General features: G+C 41.0%; 2 protein-coding genes across 6 annotated transcripts; one reads left to right on the forward strand and one right to left on the reverse strand.

Annotated features, from left to right (window-relative positions):
* Positions 1-634: 634 nt before the first annotated feature.
* Positions 635-14,373, reverse strand: LOC139559869 (outer dense fiber protein 2-like). 5 transcript variants are annotated; one of them, XM_071376289.1, is made up of 17 exons: positions 14,112-14,373; positions 13,386-13,514; positions 13,159-13,288; positions 12,891-13,022; positions 12,584-12,658; positions 11,966-12,037; positions 10,309-10,425; positions 9,744-9,929; positions 8,064-8,173; positions 7,760-7,895; positions 6,287-6,397; positions 6,050-6,154; positions 4,546-4,704; positions 3,845-3,945; positions 3,444-3,606; positions 2,787-2,912; positions 635-1,029 (listed from the first exon to the last, which is right to left on the reverse strand). In XM_071376289.1, the coding sequence occupies exons 2-17, from the start codon at positions 13,508-13,510 to the stop codon at positions 850-852; spliced, it is 2,028 nt and encodes a 675-aa protein (XP_071232390.1). In that variant the 5' UTR covers positions 13,511-13,514; positions 14,112-14,373; the 3' UTR covers positions 635-849. The 5 variants fall into 5 exon arrangements, with proteins under 5 accessions (XP_071232390.1, XP_071232392.1, XP_071232391.1 ...); XM_071376291.1 differs by having other exon boundaries at positions 13,386-13,530; positions 14,112-14,209; XM_071376290.1 differs by having other exon boundaries at positions 13,386-13,534; positions 14,112-14,207.
* Positions 14,374-20,447: 6,074 nt separating this feature from the next.
* On the forward strand, positions 20,448-22,801 carry LOC139560016 (outer dense fiber protein 2-like). Its single transcript, XM_071376519.1, has 3 exons — positions 20,448-20,480; positions 21,954-22,070; positions 22,450-22,801. Exons 1-3 carry the CDS (start codon positions 20,448-20,450, stop codon positions 22,720-22,722), a joined length of 423 nt encoding a protein of 140 aa, XP_071232620.1. The 3' UTR covers positions 22,723-22,801.
* The last annotated feature ends 966 nt before the right edge of the window (positions 22,802-23,767 follow it).

Raw genomic sequence — 23,767 nt, forward strand, 5'->3', positions numbered from 1 at the left:
GAAAGAAATTCCACAAATTAAGTTAAGACCTGTTAATTGAAATGCATTCCAGGTGACTACCTCATGAAGCTGGTTGAGAGAATTCCAAGAGTGTGCAAAGCGGTCATTAAGGCAAAGGGTAGCTACTTTAAAGAATCTCAAATATAAAATATATTTTGATTTGTTTAACACTTTTTTGGTTTACTACATGATTCCATATGCATTATTTCATAATTGTGATGTCTTCACTATTATTCTACAATGTAGAAATTAGTAAAAGTAATGAAAAACCCTTGAATGAGTAGGTGTGTCCAAACTTTTGACTGGTACTATAACCAAGACTGTTGGTTCTATATTGGATATCTGGAGATCCTGTAATGAAACCAGGCCTGACAACTGTACCTTGTTTTCAGATGTTGGCAATACGTCAGATTGCATAACGTTAGGAGGAGAAGAAACAAAGTGTTGACAGACTACTCCTGAGCAAAACCCTGGATACAGTGAGATTCCAAAAACAGGCCATGAAACTGGCTCTCAGAGGCTCCCACATCCTGCACAGCACGAAGAGTGATATACAAACTTAAGACTAGAGAAAAACACATTGGCTGTGGCAGTTCTGTAATTTGATTCTGTGATGAAAACGGTCTGTACAATATGCCATTATAAACTTTATTGAAATTCTATTTAGAAATGGACAAAAAAGTATTAGCTGATCTATATAAACATTTACATGGACTTCTTTATCGGACATAAAATGCATATGTGCCGATTCATTGCTTCTCCAAAACACATTATTCTTAAATAATGCTCATATATTGTACATGATTGAACCAACAATACATACCGCAAACACACATACCGGAGTAATCATCATTTAAAAAAGTAGGATGATTCAAAACTAGACGGTGTCTGTGGTAGTCCCTCGTCAAACATGGTGGAGTAAGAGTTCTTGAGGAAGTCGACGTAGTTCTGAATGCTCTGTTTGTGGCTTTTTGACTGGTCCAGGCTGAGCTGCAGGTCCTTTAGACGCACCTCAAACTGCTTCTCAGCCTGCAGAGAAAAACACAACCAATCAATCTCTTTATTGTCCAAATTTGGACATTTGTAGTGCAGTCAAGGTAAAAACAACAATCTGATCAAATATGCTCATACACATAGGACAATAAGGCTTCACGCTCAAACAACAGTTACTACTATCAACACAACATGATTTCATTCACCAAGGAATCAATCCATTGACCTGACAAATGTACAGTATGTACTACTATGCTTTAAAATAGAAAACTGGTCTGATTCATTGTGTATTTTATGGCATCAAAAAGTAATGTACTGTGTTCTCATTAGCTTTGAGGGATATGGGGGAAAATGTCACATGGTTTGCAGTAGGCTATCGCAGCTACAATATCCCCCATCTACACACAATACCCTATAATGACAAAGTGAAAGCATGTTTTTAGAGATTTTAGCAAATGTATTCAAAATGAAATCTCATTTATATAAGTATTCACACCCCTGAGTCAATACTTGTAATTCTTCAAGCTCTGTCAAATTGGTTGTTGATCATTGCTAGAGAACCATTTTCACATCTTGCCATTGATTTTCAAGTAGATTTAAGTAAAAACTATAACTCGGGCACTCAGGAACATTCACTGTCTTCTTGGTAAGCAACTCCTTTATAGATTTGGCCTTGGTATGCAACTCCAGTGTAGATTTGGCCTTGTGTTTTAGGTTATTGTCCTGCTGAAATGTGAATTCACCTCCCAGTGTCTGGTGGAAAGCCGACTGAAACAGGTTTTTGTCTGTGCTTAGCTCTATTCCGTTTCTTTTTATCCTGAAAAACTCACAAGCCCTTAATGATTACAATAACATGATGCAGCCACCACTATGCTTCAAAATATGGAGAGTGGTACTCAGTAATGTATTGGATTTGCCCCAAACATAACACTTTGTGTTCAGGACAAAAAGTGTATTGCTTTGCCACAATTCTTTTTTGTATTACTTTAATGCCTTGTTGCAAACAGGATGCATGTTTTGGAATATTTTTATTCTGTACATGCTTCCTTCTTTTCACCCTGTCAATTAGCTTAGCATTGTGGAGTAACTGCAATGTTGTTGATCCATCCTCAGTTTTCCCCTATCACAACCATTAAACTCAAAATGTTGCCTCATGGTGAAAATCACTGAGCGGTTTCCTTCCTCTTTGGCAACTGAATTAGGAAGGAAGCCTGTATCTTTGTAGTGACTGGGTGTATTGATACACCATCCAAAATGGAATTAATAACTTCACCATGCTCAAAGGGATATTCAATGTCTGCTTTTATTTTTTGTACCAATCTACCAATAGGTACCCTTCTTTGCGAGGCATTGGAAAACCTCCCTGGTCTTTGGTTGAATCTGTGTTTGAAATTCACAGCTCGACTGAGGGACCTTACAGATAATTGTATGTGTGCGGTACAGAGATGATGTTGTCATTCAAAAATTAAATAAAACTATTATTACACAGAGTCCATGCAACTTATTATCGGACTTGTAAAGCCCATTTCTACTCCTTAAATTATTTAGGCTTGCCATAAAAAAGAGGTTCAATACTTACTCAAGACATTTCAGCTTTTCATTTTTTATTAAATTTGTAAAGATGTCGAAACACATAATTCCACTGACAATATGGGGTATTGTGTGTAGGCCAGTCACACAAAAAAAAAACGTAATACATTTTAAATTCGTCTGTAACGCAACACAATGTGGAAAAAGTCAAGGGATGTGAATTCTTTCTGAAGGCACTGTATGTGATTGTGTCTGGTACTTACTGACTGCTTGCTTTGTTTCATATGTTTCAGCTCATTCTCTCTTCTGCTCTTCTCAGCCTCCAGCTCCAGGATTCTGGTCTGAAGGGAACTTTCTCTGGAGACGGCTTTGTCTTTTACTTTGGAAACCTTGGCATGAGACAAATAAAGATTATGAGATGTGTCAAAAAGAAAACCACACAATCGACAGAAACTCATCCCCTAAAAAACACCATCTTCAATTCGCTTCTGTGCCTTTCCATTCCCTTCGGTGAACATTGGTTCCACTTAATATGAACCTTTATTCTGAGCATTTGAATTTGCTTCTATATACACATACAACAGATTTGAATAAAATCATATGCTGAGTGTATGAGCATTAAATACTGTCCACATCCACACATTAAATATCCTATCCAGGAGCTATCATACAGTACCTAGGGGTTAAAGCGAAAAAGAATCCCATGACTGAAACTTAGGCCGATCTCAGATCCATTGTCTGGGGCCAGGTTAACCTGCATAATGAACATCATGCTTTTAAGGAAATAGGATCATTTTGTACATGTTTTAAACTTCAAGTTTGACCAATTCCAGTCCTTTTCAATCTAAAACCTAAAAAATAAATAAAATAATTACGAGGAAAATCCATCGCAGTGACGGAGAACTTTAACCCCTGAGTACCTGTTGCCTGACATCGGCCACTGCTGCCTCCAGTTGTCTGTTGAGAGCCTGGCAGTCTGCTGAGCGCTGTTCTAGCTGCCTGCTGCTGTAGTGTAGCGCCTCCTCCTGCCCTGCCAGCCTACGGATCAGCTCCTGGTTCTCCCCATGAAGCTCCTCCATCTGCCTGGAATACATCATCGGCAATACACAAGGAACACATTCACAACACATTCGTAACCCATACCCAGTCACAAGCAGTACATTAACATTTCAGAACATTTCAGAATTCACCCAGGGCAGGCTTAAAAACGTATTTTTAAAAAACAATACAGAAATATACAGAGGAATCTAGTTTGGAAACCAAAAAGCAAAACGGAAGAATGTATTAATTCTTTCAAAAGAAGAAAAAGTAACAATTTTACTTTTGAAGAGCATCCAGTTTTTGCCGTAGCTGTGAGTTGGCCTCGTGGATAGACTCTTTCATGTCCACCGACGACCTCATCTTCTCCCCTTGTCTCTCCACCTGGACGCACAATAATCATGCCTTGTGGTTAGGCAAAAAAAATGTAGTTGGACTATGACTCAATGATATCATAGATGCTGAATGTATGTTCAGTTGAATAGTCTTGACTAATGGGGACTTGAATGAGGGTTCAAACATATACAGTACAACACCACAAAGAGTTGCACCATGCAATTACTGAAATTACATTGGCTTATCAAGTCACCAACACAGCACACAACACTGTGCACCGGTGATATGAGCAACATTCAAGCAAGCATTGATTGAACAGTGTTGAAACATCCATAGAAACACATTTTAAAACAGTTTAAGGTGACCATCACAGCTTTACAAACACACAAACTACAAAAGGGGCACATAGGGCTTTTGACCTAACTATATTTTACTGGAATCCAAGTACATCCAGTCACAAACCTCAACACCAACTCAAAGCAGGACCGGGGGATGCACTATAATAACATTGCGATATAATTATAACAGTATAATGGGAAACCATACATAGGGTTTGACTGACATCTGGTGGTAGATACTGTACTCCACCACCTCAGTGCTTACTTGCCCATCTACAAATTACATTTCGTCTTACGGCTATACGCACACCTTAACCTGCAGTTGTCTAATGGCCTCTGCCTTGTCTGCACATCTCTTCTCTGAGCGCCTCAGGTTGTCCTGGCACTCCGCCAGACTCTGCTCCGCGGTGCTCAGTAACTCGGGGTACTCTTCCAGTTCCCTCACGCGCCCCTCCAGCTCCAGCCTCACCTGGGGTCCCGGGGGAGGGGCGTGCAGGCCGGCAAGGCAGGGGAGCAGAGAAATGTTAATGACTGATTGGCTGCACCTCTCTGAGTAGCTTTCACCGACAGGACCCTGACTGGTAACTGAAGCATAGGTAATGTATGCGGAAGCAGGGCATGGCCATTCACCACTGATGTGTTTTTTTCCTCAGAGTGAATCTTTTGAAGTCTTTCAACAAAATTAGGTTTAATCAGAAGCAGCAGTTAAGTTCCAGTCCTGTTAAACTGACGTGTCGATAGTTGAACCATAGTTAGGATGCAGACTAGGGAACCCCAGTGATCACTGAATTCTAAATGACAGCATACGTTGGTTTTTACGCCGAGGATAAATGTGAAGCTGTGCACTGTGCACTTTGAAATGGTTAACAGCACAGGAAAAGCCTTTAGGAAGCAATGCGTGGGTACCAGAAAGACCAGAAACAACTACAAATGTTAGTAAACAAATATCAAAACACACAGGATATCACATTCATTTTAATTTTACTGAACCAAGTAGTGTTTGTGTCTCAAACTATTTCAAGCAATTTGATATTCTATTCTGTTGAGTGAGCCCTCTCTTGCTTTAATTTTGAAGGACGCAAACCATTTTAAAGAGACACTTCGGGAGTTTTTGGCAACGAGGCCCTTTATCTACTTCCCTAGAGTCAGATGAACTTGTAGATACGATTTTTATGTCTCGGTGTCCAGTATGAAGGAAGTTAGGGGTAGTTTTGCGAGCCAATGCTAGCTAGCTTTAGCGCAATGACTGGAAGTCTATGGTTATCTACTAGCATGCCAGCTCATTGCCAAAATCCAGAATTATCCCTTTAAGACAATGCTGCTGCTACTCTCGGTTTATCATATATGCATAGTCACTTTAACTATACATTCATGTACATACTACCTCAATTTGCCCGACCAACCAGTGCCCCCGCACATTGGCTAACCGGGCTATCTGCATTGTGTCCCGCCACCCAGCACCCGCCAACCCCTCATTTACGCTACTGCTACTCTCTGTTTATCAGATATGCATAGTCACTTTAACCATATCTACATGTACATACTACCTCAATCAACCCGACTAACCGGTGCCTGTATGTAGCCTCGCTACTGTATATAGCCTCGATACTGTATATAGCCTCGCTACTGTTATTTTTCACTGTCTTTTTACTGTTGTTTTTATTTCTTTACTTACCTATTGTTCACCTAATACCTTTTTTGCACTGTTGGTTAGAGCCTGTAAGTAAGCATTTCACTGTAAGGTCTACACCTGTTGTATGCAGCGCACGTGACAAAGAAACTCTGATTTGAATGTAGCCAACAGAAGACTTTACCTTCTTCACTTCCGCATCTCTTCCTTCTCTGATGTTCTCTGCTTCCCTCAGAAAACCCTCCAACTTTATTCTCAGATCCTCCACCTCCATTTGAAGCTCTGCCACCTGAGAGATGTGAGGCAATACGAGGTGAATAAAACAGACAGCTGCTGCCTTACCTTTTAGTCTCTCAATACATTCGTATATGATTGAGTAAGTATGGGAACTTGGAAGTGTGGTGGGGTGCGGGATCCCTGCCTGACTCTGATACTGTTCTGCTTGGTCTTTCCTCTCCTGTGAGACGGTGCTCTCCTCTTTCAGCGCTGCTTCAGAATGGACCAGCTGCAGCTCCAACTCAACGATGGACGCCTGGAACCGGAGATAAATACACAAATAGAATCCTGAACATGGTGGGAACAAACCACATACTAATAATCATACATACACTCCCCCTCCATATATGTCTGGACAGTGAAGCTAACATTTTAAAATGTGGCTCTGGGCTCTAGCATTTTAGATCAGGTGACATTTTATTTGAGGGTATATTCATACAAATCTGTTTTACTGTTTGGATATGGAAGCACTTTATGTATCTAGTCCCCCCATTTGAAGAAGTCATAAGTATTTGGACAAATTTCCTTAAAGTGTATTAAAGTGATCAAAAGTGTAGTATTTGGTCCGGCATTCCTGCCACACAATGACTATGTCAAGCTTGTGAGACTGTTGTAGTTGTGTTTAGATCATGTTTTGCCTAATAGGAACTGCATAATGAGTAATTATTTCTAAGTGAGTAGGTAAGATGTTTCTGAACGCATGTAAATTAATCCTGATAATGCCATGATTAGGAAAAATCATGAATGAATCATGAATAATGATGAGTGAGAAGGTTACAGAGGATAAAACAAAACATGCTAACCGCTCATCATTACCAATAACAGGGAAGGTTAGCATTTTCAGAGGGTATGCTATTTCTACCACTGTAAGCCTTACTACTCATGATTATTCACGATTCATTCATGATTATCCATGATCATAGTAGCATGCACATTCATGTAGAAGTGTTCAGAAACATCTTCTATTCTTACTTTCACCATTCCGTTCCTTTTGGGTAAAATATAACCCGAAACACAACCAAAACAAACTGCAAATGCATCCAACGAGTTTGTAGTCACAAGCTTGATGTAGTCATTGAGTGCAAGGAATATGGGACCAAATACCAAACTTTTTACTACTTTAATACACTATATGTGAATTTGTCCAAATACTTATGACTTCTTCAAATGGGTGGACTAGACATATAAAGTGTTTTCATTTCTAAACGGTAAAACATGCATGGAAAAACCCTCAAATAAAAAAGGTGAGATTCTGTACTGTCGCCTCATATGAAACATTTGATCTCAAATCCAAAATGCTGGAGTATAGAGCCAAATGTAAAATGTTAACGTCACTGTCCAAATACATATAGAGGGGAGTGTATAAACATATCATCCTGTATTAAGGTGGGAAGAAGTTTTACATGTTAGAATAAACAGAAAAGGTACACAAATTAAAAAGCAGTAGAGCTAGGTTTGTTATCTAAGCAATTAGATGTAATAGTTTACAACATTTGTTTATAGATGTGGTAGTTTAGATAATTTGGGGCTAATCTATGGCTCAAGGTGAAGTAAATCAATAGTTTTTGGTTGGTGCACACACAACTTAAAGGTCTATATTGGTGTTTAATTGTCCTACCTTGAGGGTTGCGTTCTCAAGGCCAATGTCTCCGTTTTCAGCGTTGAGTTTTTCCACTTTTAGCAGTAAGACCTCGTTTGCAGCAGTGAATTCCTCCCTCTCCTTCTGTAGCTTTGCAGTAATGTCTGCTATTTGGCTGTAATGACACATCAATAAGCAATTGCCACTTGCCCACTTCTACTTTCTGTGAGGAGAAAATCTGAAAAGCTTTAAAAATTAAAAGAACAACATTTATTGCCTCAAAGACCTGGATTAACAATATGCCAGACTTTTTGTGTCCAGGTCAAAATGAGAAATGACCTACCCTTTCAGTAGTCCTATCTGTGCATCAAGCAGAATTCTGGCGTTTGTCTTCTGCTCCTGTTGTCTCCTCCATGTGTCCCTCTCTGAACAAGCCTCCGCCAGCTGAACATCCTACATGTCATCATGCCACGTAACATAAATCAGTTTACGGTCACTGGCAAGGAACAACGGAATACCTGGGTCGCGTTCAGTAGGGAACACCGTAGCAAAAGTAGAAAAGCCTTTCATCTTAATTTTAAGTATGGAACCGTTAGACAAAAATACAATGAGTGTACAAAACATTAGGAACTCAACTCGGCTCTTTCTATGACATAGACTGCCCAGGTGAATGCTATGATAACTTAATGTCACCTGTTAAATTCACTTCAAATCAGTGTAGATGAAGGGGAGGACAGGTTAAAGAAGGAGTTTTAAGCCTTGAGACAATCAAGACATGGGTTGTGTATGTGTGCCAATCAGAGGGTGAATGGGCAAGACAAACGATTTCAGTGACTTTGAATGGGGTATGGTAGCAGTTGCCAGACAATAAAATGCAAATTAAATTACTTAAAAATCATACAATGTGATTTTCTGGATTTTTGTTTTAGATTCCGTCTCTCACAGTTGAAGTGTACCTATGATAAAAAATGACAGACCTCTACATGCTTTGTAAGTAGGAAAACCTGCAAAATCGGCAGTGTATCAAATACTTGTTCTCCCCACTGTATCTAGAAGAACAAGTCCAAGACAACTAACTCTCTACTCTGTAGGGAATACTCTTGGAAAATTCAGTCAAGATGTTTCAGAACTCCTATAATACAACAACAATACAACTGTGACATCACACCAAATTGCTGGCGTAACTGTGGGGAGAGCAGGGCTAATCACATCCACATACTATATTCCTGCCCAGTCCTCAATCATTTCTGGACCGAAGTATATAAAGTACTGAATGATACGCTTGAACACTCACGTTCTCTAAATCCAGAACACATGTTCCTAGGGAGAACCTCTCATACACTGGTCCTCCAATATGATAAGTACCTTTTCAGAATTCTGAGAATAACAGCACTTAAACAGATTACTAGAAACTGGCTTAAACCCCTGGCACCACAAATAAGCAATTGGAAAGAAAAAAATAATGAAATCTATAGTATGTTAAATGATAACCCATAGAATAAGAAACCAAATGACTATTTGAGATACGATGGGAAGAAGTGTAAAGAACTGACATTATATTGTCAAATATTTATAGGCCCTAACAGGAGATAAAATGTACATGTTTTAAACAGACGGGTGTGGGTGGACACGTGTGTGTGTGTGCGCCGGTGGATGTGTGTGACAATGGGTGCATGTATGCGACTGTAGAAATGCAAATGTGTGTATGCATGTGTGTGTGCGTGTCCGCGTACCATTATATTATTTTATGAAATGCTGATTGTTGGCCTGTTTAGGATAATTATTTCCTTTTCAGGTTGGGGGGGGGGGGGGTAAATGTGTATATCTCTTGTTGGGATTCTGTTGTGATCTAAAACCAATAAATAAAAAGTATTACAAAAATACAATTAAAAAAGCTGTGGTATTATTGGAAAAGTGCATGTAGTTTCTCCTGGTTTCAAAACATGTTCTCCAGCCTGAACAAAACAGTGGTGAAGAGAAAATGATGACCACCAAACTGACTCCCAACATTACCCATACATACCTTCTCCCTCAGCTGAGTGTAACATTTATCCACAGCAGCTTCGAACCTCTCGGCCCTCTGTTTTTGGGCACGGGTGGCCTTCTTCAGGCCCTCTTTCTCCTGTTCTGCCTTCTCAGACACACTGGAGATCTCCCCCCTCAGACCATCTATCTCCAGCTTCTGCTCAGTCAGCTGCCTCTCCAAACCCTGGGAGAAAGAAAGACAGGGAACAAACACTGACTGTTTAAGCTTTCAACATATCTAAATACTTATCTCTAGCCTGGTGAAAACAAATAGGATTTCACTCATGGACGACGTCCGTCTTGAATGGGTTGTAGAAGACTATTGCCCACTATTCTTTGTGAAACAGAAATGTATACTTTTTGTTGTCTTTCTTCCCAACTGTCCCAGACATCACACACACAGGCTGGAAGCATAATACTGACTGCAAACGACGTCCTTTACTTTACCTGTGTCTTATTTTACAGACAGAATGGTTAAGGCTTAGAAATACACCTTTCCCAACTCGGATAACATAGTGATTGATTGACTGACTAATAGACTGATGCCTGAACTTGTGTGTTACCCGGAGCTGCACGGTGAGACGGTTGTTGTCGGCCTCTTTGCTGTGTAGCTGGCCCTGCAGGTGAGCACGTGTGGTCTCCACAGACTTGGTGGCATGGACCGCATTCTCTGTGTTCTCCTGTGGAGCATCAAAGCAGAAAGAGATGTGAGGGCACAGCTTTCGTACAGTATGATTTGTACCTTTGTCAATGTGTTTTATCATGTACAAAATGTAGTCACATCCAAAATGATTGGCACGCTTGATGAAAATGAGCAAAAAACACAGTATAAAATAAATACAAATACTGAGATACTATATATTGTAGGCTCAAATAACATTTTTTTATTATATTATTTTACATTAATACAATTGCTTGCAAGGATAAGGGTGGTTGGCCTTTTTCTATAATGTCTTATGATATTGAAGAACACATTGGGAGGGATCTTAGACCAACCATTCCTTCATATAGAATCTTTCCAGTTCCTCGATATCCTTCGGTCTGAGCATATGAACTGCTTTCAATTCAAACCACAGGTTTTCAATGAAAATGGCCATTGCAAAATGTTGATTTTGTGGTAAATTAACTATTTCTTTGTGGATTTTGACGTGTGCTTGGGGTCATATTGTCTTGCTGTAAGATCCACTTGCGGCCAAGTTTCAGCCTCCTGGCAGAGGCAAACAGGTTTTTGGCTAAAATGACCTACTACTTCGTAGAGTTCATGATGCCGTTGACAAGGGCCCCAGAACCATTGGAAGCAAAACAGCACCATAACATCAAAGATCCACCACCATATTTTACAGAAGGTATGAGGTTATTTTCTGCATATGCATCCTTCTTAGAGGCCAAACCCACCCCCGGTGTGCGAGTCCAAAGAGCTTTATTTTCATCTGACCATAACACTGGTTCCAATCCAAGTGCCAATGACATTTAGCAAACTCCAGGCATTTACATTTTCTGGTTTCTCTCAATGAAGGCTCTTTTTATGGCAACCCTTCCAGACTATTGGCATGGAGGTGGTGTCTAATTGTAGATTTGGAGACTTTGTGACTCCACAATGCGTGGAGTACAATGTACAACGTAATGTACAATGCGTTCTGTAAGACTCCAACACTGGCCCTTGGACTTCTTTTGCCTCCCGAACCATCGTCCCCACTGTGCATGGGGACAAGATGCACTTGGGTCCTCTAGAAGGCAAGTTTACCACTGTTCCAGTGGTTTAAAACTTCTTAATTGTTGCCCTTAATAGTGATATATTTGTTTTTTCAGTAATGTTTTTGTACCTATTGCCTGATTTATGAAAGTCAACAAAAAAAATTCTCTTTTCATTTGTGAGTGCTTTGCCTTTCCCCTTGGTGATGGATGACAAATGGATTTTACATGCGTGTTACCTCATTTTTATACCCCAGTGAAACAGGAAACCATGAAAGGCCACAATACAGTTCCTTAAACTGAGATTGACTTAAAAAGTAGAACGTTAATGCATATGATAATTATTTATTTTTTGTATTGTATTGCAATTGTATAAAATAATATAATTTCCCAATTTTTTGGAGCATAAAATATAGCTCGGTATTTGTATTATTTATTTTATACAGTAATTTTTGCTAATCTTTATCAAGGGTGCCAATAATTTCAGATGTGACTGTATTTCATGTGAAATTAAAGCACAAAGCTTACCATTTCTTTCTTCCGCAAACCCATCAGTTCGTCCACCATTTTTTCTTTATCATTCAAATTTCTTTTCAAATGCTGGTGGAAACAAAAGAACAAAAACATTTTATCTTACTCACAGTACAACTGTAAAATGACAAATGCGTATAGTGAACAGGAGCAGATGCTTTTCTATCCCAAGTGTCTTACAAAGTTAGCACACAAGTTCAGTACATGTGGCCCCTGCAGGATTGAATCAAATCCCCAACCTTAATCTAGCTAGCACCATGTTTCAACCCATTGAGCCATCTGAACTACTGCACTGAATAACCTTACCTTCTAGGCGGCAGGTAGCCTAGCAGTTAAGAGCGTTGGGCCAGTAACCGAAAGGTTGCTGGTTAGAATCCCCGAGCCGACTAGGGGAAAAATCTGTCCTTGAGCAAGGCACTTAACCCTAATTTCTCCTGTAAATCGCTCTGGATAAGAGTGTCTGCTAAATGACTAAAATGTCAAATGTATAACATGTTGGCAGACCATATAAAATCTTCAGCCTTGGCACCGCTATGTCAATTTTTCAGTGTTTAAATACAGGTCTGGAGTGTATGAAGTTTTTTTTTTTTTTTACCCAAATGAGGAGAAATTTACCAGATTATCACACTCAGCCTGCGTAAGCTTCTTTAGTAAGAGATCAATGTGTTTGTCTGTCTCCATTCGAGATGCCTAATAAAAAGGAGACAAAAAGAGGTAGTCAAATCATGTTATTTCAAGCAACAGTTAAAAAGACAAAGTTGCAGTTGACTTTAGTCCACAAGTACAGTTTAATGCAGGATGTTGCAGTTATAATGCATTGTAAAACTTGTCATAAGCATGACCCGCTCATAAATTGCCACCTGACAGTCCTCCAAAGTAGTAGTCATTAGCCATCAGATTATAACTGGTTGATAAGACCAACCTCTGCATCCTGCAGGTCTTTCAGTTGCTGTCGAACAGACTTGTTAATCCGTTTAAAAACCTCCAACTTCTCCAGTAGAAGGCCTCTCTGCCTTGACATCCGCCGGTTATCAGAGGCAGAGTGTCTTGAGTCCTTTATAATAGAAGGATGAATTCAATTCTGCTTTTTAACAATTGTTAACGAATTGAACATTTTGATATCATGTTGTGCATCTCAAAATAAAGACAGGTAGACTGTAAGCACATCAATTACAAAGGACTTCACATACGGCAAAATCATCCTCCAGGGTCTCCTTGAACGACATGAGCTGTACAGCTGCAGAGTTGGCCGCTGCTTCTGCATCCATCAATGTTTTCATCAGGGGACTTTTGCCGCCGGTGGCTCCATAGTCTCCATAACTAAGTATAACGACAAAAGAGAGAGGATTAGAAATCAGGTGGCTCCACACTGAAAGCTGTTTGTTGGGCTAGTGTGTGTGTATCTCATGGACCTCACCAGTTACTCTCCATCTCTGGGGTTTTTGTGTAGACACTGCTGCGTATCCTGCTCCCTCTCCCAGGCTCCGAGAAGCCGTCTAGATCATCATCTAGAGAGTCCTGGAAGGGATCCTCAGAAGACATGGCTCTGGTGGATCAGAGGACTGGCTATATGGTTAGGCTTACATGACTACTTTTCCATGGCTGCTTTCCTATAATAATACCATTCTCATTTTCTAATAAAATACACTAGACAACTGTAATGACAAGGAAATTATGAAAAATATTGGTGCATAGACAGCATACGATAACATAGACACAGACAACATCAGTGTACAATATAATGCACGTATAGCTACAGTAGAATTTTATTTAACTAACCGGTCCAAGACAACACTGAACTGTTCCATTTGTCTCAATCAATGACTAGCTATTTCCTCTAATATTATGTATTGTCAGGCTACAAACAGTGCGTGTTCTTTTTACCATTAGCTTCTAGCTGAGCTGATCCATTCTGACCTTCACTTCAGAGTTAATTAGCAACACAACCTTTGGTATCTACAGTATGCTAGCAAGCTGAACAGAACAAGTTCAAGTTAGCTACTGTACCTAGCTAATTTGGCCAGGTAGTTAGAATTGCGAAGTTGGAAAGCAAATTCAAACCCAAGACACATATCCTATGATCAAGAAGTATCTAGCTAAATTGGTATGGTGAGATTTCGAATTAAATTTGTTTGTTTTTTACCTTCATTCACTACCGTGTCTTTTGTTTTGTGCTACTGCTATTCAACAGCTGATGCTCTCTGTAGAAAACGGTTGTCACTAGTTACCCCAGCCACAGAGTGGCTAAATCGTAAAAATGTATGAAAATAAAAATGAGCTTTTTGGTCTTCATTTAATGTTAGGGTTAGGCATACAGTTAGCAGTGCGGTTAAGGTTAGGTTTAAAATCAGATTTTAATAAGATACATTGTAGAAATAGGCGGAGTTTATGACTTTCTGTTTGTGGTAATTAGTGACGACCGTAGGAAACGAATGGCGTTCGTTGCATCTATTAGTTGATTTGAGTCCCGCCTACTTGTTCTGCGATTCGTGATTGGCTAAGACATTGGACGTATGGACGTAACGTAAACAAACCCAACTAGACTAGAGCGTGATTGTTGTTAGTAAACCAAATGAACGTTGGAGGTTGTTTTAACCCATCCACATAGATTTTCTGTGTTAAAATATTTCGAGTCAAACCGAATGAAAGCTGCACGGGATTCAAATGCTAGTACCAAAGACAGTTTGAGTAGTCTGTGCTAGTACAGTGAAGTCAAGTGGCATCCACGTTTGGAGGGGACCATAGAGGACTCATCTTTGTATAGGTGCCGTTATAGGGTCCAATAACAGCATGGGCAGCGCCATTGAGGCTATCTCCATTTTGAAGTAGTCAATTTTCTTCACGATTGGCTGAACCCTCCTGATGACCTGGTTGAACATGACTCCAACAGGGTCACCAGGAGGGTCCAGCCAATGAAGTTGGAAGTTCCACCCAGTTGACTACATTAAAATGGTGGAAGCCATCAATGGTAGTATAGGTACCAGACTTATTAGCTAATATCCCACTCCTGCCATTTGCCAAAGTAAATGGCCTTTATGTAATAACAACATTCGATATGCAGCTGGATTTATGGTGCAGTTTCTGATTATTAGCTAGAAATAACATTAATATATTCCATTCCAACGTTATGGAACATAGGGTGTAAAGCAAATTTGGCGCAATATAGAATTAGAATTTTAAGAACGACAACAAACAATACCGTTACGTTACCTGCTGCGGTCATTCCCTTGTGAGATGGTAGTGTCAATGCAATATAATAGTCCCAACACCTTACCACTGCTACACCTGGCTATCAGTGGAGCCTTGTCTGACACCGAAACAGTTAATTCAGCCTCATTTACTTCCTTTTTAAAAAACATAGCTGACATGGCTGACTTGTTTAAACAAATGTGGTTTCTACTGACAATTGAGCAGTGGTGAAAAAAAAGTGAATGTCACCCCATAAAATACTATTTGAGTAAAAGTCCAAAAGTATTTGGTTTTAAATATACTTAAGTGTTAAAAGTAAATGTAATTGTAAACATATACTTAAAACTTCTCTAGGGTAGGGGGCAGCATTCAGAATTTTGGATGAAAAGCATGCCCAAATGAAACTGCCTGCTTCTCGGGCCCAGAATATATGATATGCATATAACTGGTAGATTTGGATAGAAAACACTCTAAAGTTTCCAAAACTGTTAAAATAGTGTCTGTGAGTATAACAGAACTGATTTGGCAGGCGAAAACCTGAGAAAAATCAATTCGGGAAGTAGTTTTGTTTTGTTTTTGTAGTTTTCTATTCAATGCCATTACACGTATCCATTGACTTAGGACTCAAATTGCAGTTCCTATGCCTTCCACTAGATGTCAATAGTCTTTAGAAATTGTTTCAGGCTTGTATTCTGAAAAATTAGGAAGTAAGAGCAGTCTGAATGAGTGGACCCTAAAGTGTCACAGAGCTTTTTCATGCGCACGACCGAGAGAGTGCCTTTCTTGTTTACCTTTTCTATTGACGACGTTATTGTCCGGTTGAAATATTATCGATTATTTAGGCTAAAAACAACCTGAGGATTGAATATAAACATCGTTTGACATGTTTCTATGAACTTTACGGATACAATTTGGATTTTTTGTCTGCCTGTTTTGACTGCGTTTGAGCCTGTGGATTACTGAAGAAAACGCGCGAACAAAACAGAGTTTTTTTGGATAAGGAACATTTATTGAGTAAATGAATGTCTGCTGAGTGCAACCATATGAAGATCATCAAAGGTAAGGGATTAATTTTATCTCTATTTCTGACTTGTGTAACTCTTCTACTTGGCTGGTTACTGTTTGTAATGACTTGTCTGCTGGGCTATGTTCTCAAATAATCGTAAGGTATGCTTTCGCCGTAAAGCATTTTTTAAATCTGACACCGTGGTTGGATTCACAAGAAGTTTATCTTTAAACCTATGTAAAATATGTTTTGTTTTCAGAATTTTTATAATGAGTATTTCTGTATTTGAATTTGGCGCCCAGCAGTTTCACTGGCTGTTGAAGAGGTCGGACGCTAACGTCGGACGCTCACGCTCACGTCTCACGTCTCACGTCTCACGCTCACGTCTGCTAGCTGCGCCACCAGAGTCTCTGGGTTCGCGCCCAGGCTGGGCTGGGTTCGCGCCCAGGCTCTGTCGCAGCCGGCCGCAACCGGGAGATCCATGGGGCGACGCACAATTGGCATAGCGTCGTCCGGGTTAGGGAGGGTTTGGCCGGTAGGGAGGGTTTGGCCGGTAGGGATATCCTTGTCTCAGTATGTAATTTTTTTTTATATATATATAAAAAAAATATATATATATATATATATATATAAATAAAGAAATATAAATATTAGGAATAATTAAAAATAAAAAAATAATTTAAAAAAATAAATAAAATGTATGCACTCTACTGTAAGTCGCTCTGGATAAGAGCGTCTGCTCTTGGCCGGTAGGGATATCCTTGTCTCAGTATGTAAAAATGTAATAAAATGTATGCACTCTACTGTAAGTCGCTCTGGATAAGAGCGTCTGCTAAATGACTAAAATGTAAATGTAAATGTACCCTAGAGAGGTTTTAAGTATCAAAAGTAAAAGTATAAATAATTTCAAATGACTTCTATTAGGCAATCCAAACAGCACAATTTTCGTGTTTTTTAAATGTATGTGTGGCCAATGACCTTGAGGCTTCTTGGTTGGGCACTTCAAATCAATTCATCATCAAGTCAAATTTTATTGGTCACATAGACATGGTTAACAGATGTTAATGCGAGTGTAACGAAATCCTTGTGCTTCTAGTTTCGACAGTGCAGTAATATCTAACAATTTCACAACAACTACCTAATACACACAAATGTAAAGGGATGAAATGAGAATATGTACAATTCAATATATGGATGAGTGATGGCCGAGCGGCATAGGCAAAATGCAATAGATGGTATAAAATACAGTATATACATATGAGATGAGTAATGCAAGATATGTAAACATTATTAAAGTGGCATTTTTTAAAGTGACTAGTGATCCATTTATTAAAGTGGCTAATGATTTGACTCTGTATGTAGGCAGCAGCCTCTCTGTGTTAGTGATGGCTGTTTAACAGTCTGATGGCCTTGAGATAGAAGTTTTTCCGTCTCTTGGGCCCAGCTTTCATGCACCTGTACTGACCATGTCTTCTGGATGGTAGCGGGGTGAACATGCAGTGGCTTGGGTGGTTGATGTCCTTGATGAACTTTTTGGCCTTCCTGTGACATCGGGTGCTGTAGGTGTCCTGGAGGCCAGGTAGTTTGCACCCGGTGATGCATTGTGCAGACCGCACCACCCTCTGGAGAGCCCTGCGGTTGAGGGCGGTGCAGTTGTCGTACCAGGTGGTGATACAGCCAGACAGGATCCTCTCAATTGTGCATCTGTAAAAGTTTGTGAGGGTTTTAGGGGACAAGCCACATTTCTTCAGCCTCCTGAGGTTGAAGAGGCACTGTTGCACCTTCTTCACCACACTGTCTGTGTGGGTGGATCATTTCAGTTTGTCCGTGATGTGTACGCCGAGGAACTTAAAACTTTCCACCTTCTCCACTACTGTCCCGTCGATGTGGATAGGGGGGTGCGCCCTCTACTTTTTCCTGAAGTCCACGATCATCTCCTTTGTTTTGTTGACGTTGAGTGAGAGGTTGTTTTCCTGACACCACACTCCGAGTGCTCTCTACTGTTGTGTCATCTGCAAACTTGATGATTGAGTTGGAGGCATGCATGGCTGTGCAGTCATGGGTGAACAGAGAGTAAAGGAGGGGGCTGAGCACGCACCCTTGTGGGGCCCCAGCGTTGAGGATCAGCGAAGTGGAGATGTTGTTTCCTACCTTCACCACCTGGGGGCGGTCCGTCAGAAAGTTCAGGACCCAATTGCACAGGGCAGGGTTGAGACCCAGGGCCTCAAGCTTAATGATGAGCTTTGAGGGTACTATGGTGTTGAATGGTGAGCTGTAGTCAATGAACAGCATTCTTACATAGGTATTCCTCTTGTCCAGATGGTATAGGGCAGTGTGCAGTGTAATGGCGATTGCATCGTCTGTGGACCTGTTGGTGCGGTATGCAAACTGAAGTGGGTTTAGGGTGGCAGGTAAGTTGGAGGTGATTTTATCCTTCACTAGTCTCTCAAAGCACTTCATGATGACAGAAGTGAGTGCTACGGGGCCATAGTCATTTAGTTCAGTTATCTTTGCTTTCTTGGGTACAGGAACAATGGTGGCCATCTTGAAGCATGTAGGGATAGCAGACTGAGGTAGGGAGCGATTGAATATGTCCGTAAACACACCAACCAGCTGGTCTGTGCATGCTCTGAGGACGCAGCTAGGGATGCCGTCTGGGCCAGCAGCCTTGCGAGGGTTAACACATTTAAATATCTTACGTCGGCCACGGAGAAGGAGAGGGGGGGTCCGCAGTCCTTGGTAGCGGGCCGCGTCGGTGGCATTGTATTATCCTCAAAGCGGGCAAAGAAGGTGTTTAGTTTGTTTGGAAGCAAGGCGTCGGTGTCCGTGACGTGGCTGATTTTCTTTTGTAGTCTGTAATTGCCTGTAGACCCTGCCACATACGTCTCGTGTCTTGGTCGTTGAATTGCGACTCCACTTGAATTGCGACATTTCACATGTTTGATTGCCTTGCGGATGGAATAACTACACTGTAGAAGGGAGAGTGGGGTAGGGCCTTGTATGCATCGCGGAAGTTAGAGTAGCAGTGGCCCAGTGTATTTCCTGTGTGCGTGCTACAGTCAATGTGCTGATAGAATTTAGGTAGCCTTGTTCTCAAATTAGCTTTGTTAAAATCCCCAGCTACAATAAAAGCAGCTCAGGATATTTGGTTTCCAGTTTAGATAGAGTCCAGTGAAGTTCCTTGAGGGCCATCGTGGTATCTGCTAGGGGGGTGATATACACGGCTGTGACTATAATCTAAGAGAATTGTCTTGGGAGCTAATGTGTTTGGCATTTGATTGTAAGGAATTCTAGGTCAGGTGAACAAAAATACTTGAGTTCATGTATGTTGTTATGATTACACCATGAATCATGAAGCATACACCTCCCCCCTTCTTCTTCCCAGAGAGATGTTTATTTCTGTTGGTGCGATGCATGAAGAAACCCGGTGGCTGTACTGACTCCGACAACATATCCCAAGAGAGCCATGTTACCGTGAAACAGAGAATGTTACAATCTCTGATGTCTCTCTGGAAGGCAACCCGTGTCAACCCTAATTTCGTCCACCTTGTTGTCTAGAGACTGGACATTGGGGAGTAATATACTCGTAAGTGGTGGGTGGTGTGCACGCCTCCGAAGTCTGACCAGGAGGCCGCTCCGTCTACCCCTTCTGCGGCTACATTGTTTTGGGTCGGCCTCTTGGATTAGATCCAATGTCCTGGGTGGTTGTCCGAACAAAGGATCCGCTTCGGGAAAGTCGTATTCCTGGTCGTAACGTTCGTAACGTTGATGTTGCTCCTATATCCAATAGTTATTCCCAGATGTAAACTCAGCAAAAAAAGAAACGTCCTCTTACTGTCAACTGTGTTTATTTTCAGCAAACTTAACATGTGTAAATATTTGTATGAACATAACAAGATTCAACAACTGAGACATAAACTGAACAAGTTCCACAGACATGTGACTAACAGAAATGGGATAATGTGTCCCTGAACAAAGGGAGGGTCAAAATCAAAAGTAACAGTCAGTATCTGGTGTGGCCACCAGCTGCATTAAGTATTGCAGTGCATCTCCTCCTCATGGAGAGCACCAGATTTGCCAGTTCTTACTGTGAGATGTTACCCCACTCTTCCACCAAGGCACCTGCAAGTTCCCGGACATTTCTGGGGGGAATGGCCCTAGCTCTCACCCTCCGATCCAACAGGTCCCAGACATGCTCAATGGGATTGAGATCCGGGCTCTTCGCTGGCCATGGCAGAACACTGTCATTCCTGATTGCAGGAAATCACGCACATAACGAGCGGTATGGCTGGTGGGATTGTCATGCTGGAGGGTCATGTCAGGATGAGCCTGCAGGAAGGGTACCACATGAGGTAGGAGGATGTCTTCCCTGTAATGCACAGCGTTGAGATTACCTGCAATGACAACAAGCTCAGTCCGATGATGCTGTGACACATCGCCCCAGACCATGACGGACCCTCCACCTCCAAATCGATCCCGCTCCAGAGTACAGGCCTCGGTGTAATGCTCATTCCTTCGACGATAAACGAGAATCCGACCATCACCCTTGGTGACACAAAACCGCAACTCGTCAGTGAAGAGCACTTTTTGCCAGTCGTGTCTGGTCCAGCAACGGTGGTTTTATGCCCATAGGCGACGTTGTTGCCGGTGATGTCTGGTGAGGACCTGCTTTACAACAGGCCTACAAGCCCTCAGTCCAGCCTCTCTCAGCACTGATGGAGGGATTGTGCGTTCCTGGTGTAACTCGGGCAGTTGTTGTTGCCATCCTGTACCTGTCCGGGAGGTGTGATGTTCGGATGTACCGATCCTGTGCAGATGTTGTTACACATGGTCTGCCAATGCGAGGACGATCAGCTGTCCATCCTGTCTCCCTGTAGTGCTGTCTTAGGCGTCTCACAGTACGGACATTGCAATTTATTGCCCTGGCCACATCTGCAGTCCTGAGCAGGGACCCTGGGCATCTTTCTTTTGGTGTTTTTCAGTCAGTAGAAAGGCCTCTTTAGTGTCCTAAGTTTTCATAACTGTGACCTTAATTGCCTACCGTCTGGAAGCTGTTAGTGTCTTAACGACCGTTCCACAGGTGCATGTTCATTAATTGTTTATGGTTCATTGAACAAGCATGGAAAACAGTGTTTAAACCCTTTACAATGAAGATCTGTGAAGTTATTTGGATTTTTACTAATTATCTTTGAAAGACAGGGTCCTGAAAAAGGGCTGTTTCTTTTTTTGCTGAGTTTATGTAATAACACTTAAGATTTTCTGGGCTAACAATGTAAGAAATAATACATTAAAAAAACTAAATACGACATAGTTTCCTAAGCACTCGAAGCGAGACGACCATCTCTGTCGGCGCCACCTTGCTAATGTAACTCTGTGTCAGCACCCAAAGGGCTAGTAACTTCACTGTGACTTAGTTTCCCCATGAGTGACAAAACACTGAGCCAATCACGGCGCAACGCTCCGTTTTTTCTGCTATCTTGCCACACCACCACAGAAACCACTGAGCTGGGCTGAAATACCTGCATTTTGGAGCTCCTTACTCAAGAAAACAAAAAAGAGACCATGTTTGTATGCAGCTTTATTAACTCAATGATATACACTACTGTTCAAAGTTTGGAGTCACTTAGAAATGTTCTTGTTTTTGAAAGAAAAGCAATTTTTTCCCCATTAAAATAACATCAAATTGATCAGAAATACAGTGTAGATACTGTTAATGTGCTAAATGACTATTGTAGCTGGAGACGGCTGATTTTCTATGGAATATCTACATAGGCGAACGGAGACCAATAGGAGAACACAGAGAATGCGGTTCATGCCACCAAGTCTGTGGAGACCACACGTGCTCACCTGCAGGGCCAGCTACACAGCAAAGAGGCCGACAACAACCGTCTCACCGTGCAGCTCCGGGTAACACACAAGTTCAGGCATCAGTCTATTAGTCAGTCAATCAATCACTATGTTGTCCGAGTTGGGAAAGGTGTATTTCTAAGCCTTAACCATTCTGTCTGTAAAATAAGACACAGGTAAAGTAAAGGACGTCGTTTGCAGTCAGTATTATGCTTCCAGCCTGTGTGTGTGATGTCTGGGACAGTTGGGAAGAAAGACAGCAAAAAGTATACATTTCTGTTTCACAAAGAATAGTGGGCAATAGTCTTCTACAACCCATTCAAGACGGACGTCGTCCATGAGTGAAATCCTATTTGTTTTCACCAGGCTAGAGATAAGTATTTAGATATGTTGAAAGCTTAAACAGTCAGTGTTTGTTCCCTGTCTTTCTTTCTCCCAGGGTTTGGAGAGGCAGCTGACTGAGCAGAAGCTGGAGATAGATGGTCTGAGGGGGGAGATCTCCAGTGTGTCTGAGAAGGCAGAACAGGAGAAAGAGGGCCTGAAGAAGGCCACCCGTGCCCAAAAACAGAGGGCCGAGAGGTTCGAAGCTGCTGTGGATAAATGTTACACTCAGCTGAGGGAGAAGGTATGTATGGGTAATGTTGGGAGTCAGTTTGGTGGTCATCATTTTCTCTTCACCAGGGTTTTGTTCAGGCTGGAGAACATGTTTTGAAACCAGGAGAAACTACATGCACTTTTCCAATAATACCACAGCTTTTTTAATTGTATTTTTGTAATACTTTTTATTTATTGGTTTTTAGATCACAACAGAATCACAACAAGAGATATACATACATACATGCACCCATTGTCACACACATCCACCGGCACACACACAGACAAGTGTCCACCCACACCTGTCTGTTTAAAACATGTACATTTTATCTCCTGTTAGGGCCTATACATATTTCACAATATAATGTCAGTTTTCTATACGTTTTCCCATTGTATCTCAAATAGACATTTTTTTTTTTATTCTATGAGTTATCATTTACCATACTATAGATTTTATTAATTGTTTCTTTCCAATTGCTTATTTGTGGTGCCAGGGGTTTAAGCCAGTTTCTAGTAATCTGTTTAAGTGCTGTTATTCTCAGAATTCTGAAAAGGTACTTATCATATTGGAGGACCAGTGTATGAGAGGTTCTCCATAGGAACATGTGTTCTGGATTTAGAGAACGTGAGTGTTCAAGCGTATCATCCAGTACTTTATATACTTCGGTCCAGAAATGATTGAGGACTGGGCAGGAATATAGTATGTGGATGTGATTAGCCCTGCTCTCCCCACGGTTATGCAAGCAATTTGGTGTGATGTCACAGTTGTATTGTTGTTGTATTATAGGAGTTCTGAAACATCTTGACTGAATTTTCCAAGAGTATTCCCTACAGAGTAGAGAGTTAGTTGTCTTGGACTTGTTCTTCTAGATATGTCCTCCCAGTCCTCTGGGGTTATTAATATTTACAGTTCGTCTTCCCAATTGGTTTTCACTATAACATTCTCATCTTTTGTTTCTTCTTCGATAATTCTGTGCCCCATCACATTCTTGGCATTTACTTTCTTAGATGTCTTTGCTATATATCTAATTAAAGGATGTACAGTGCTTTCGGAATGTTTTCAGACCCCTTGACTTGTTCCACATTTTGTTACGTTACAGCCTTATTCTACAATTGATTAAACTAGGGATGCACCGATATGACATTTTTGCCTGATACCGATA

The sequence above is a fragment of the Salvelinus alpinus genome, chromosome 30 (genome assembly GCF_045679555.1).
Source record: "Salvelinus alpinus chromosome 30, SLU_Salpinus.1, whole genome shotgun sequence".
Lineage (NCBI taxonomy): Eukaryota > Metazoa > Chordata > Actinopteri > Salmoniformes > Salmonidae > Salvelinus > Salvelinus alpinus.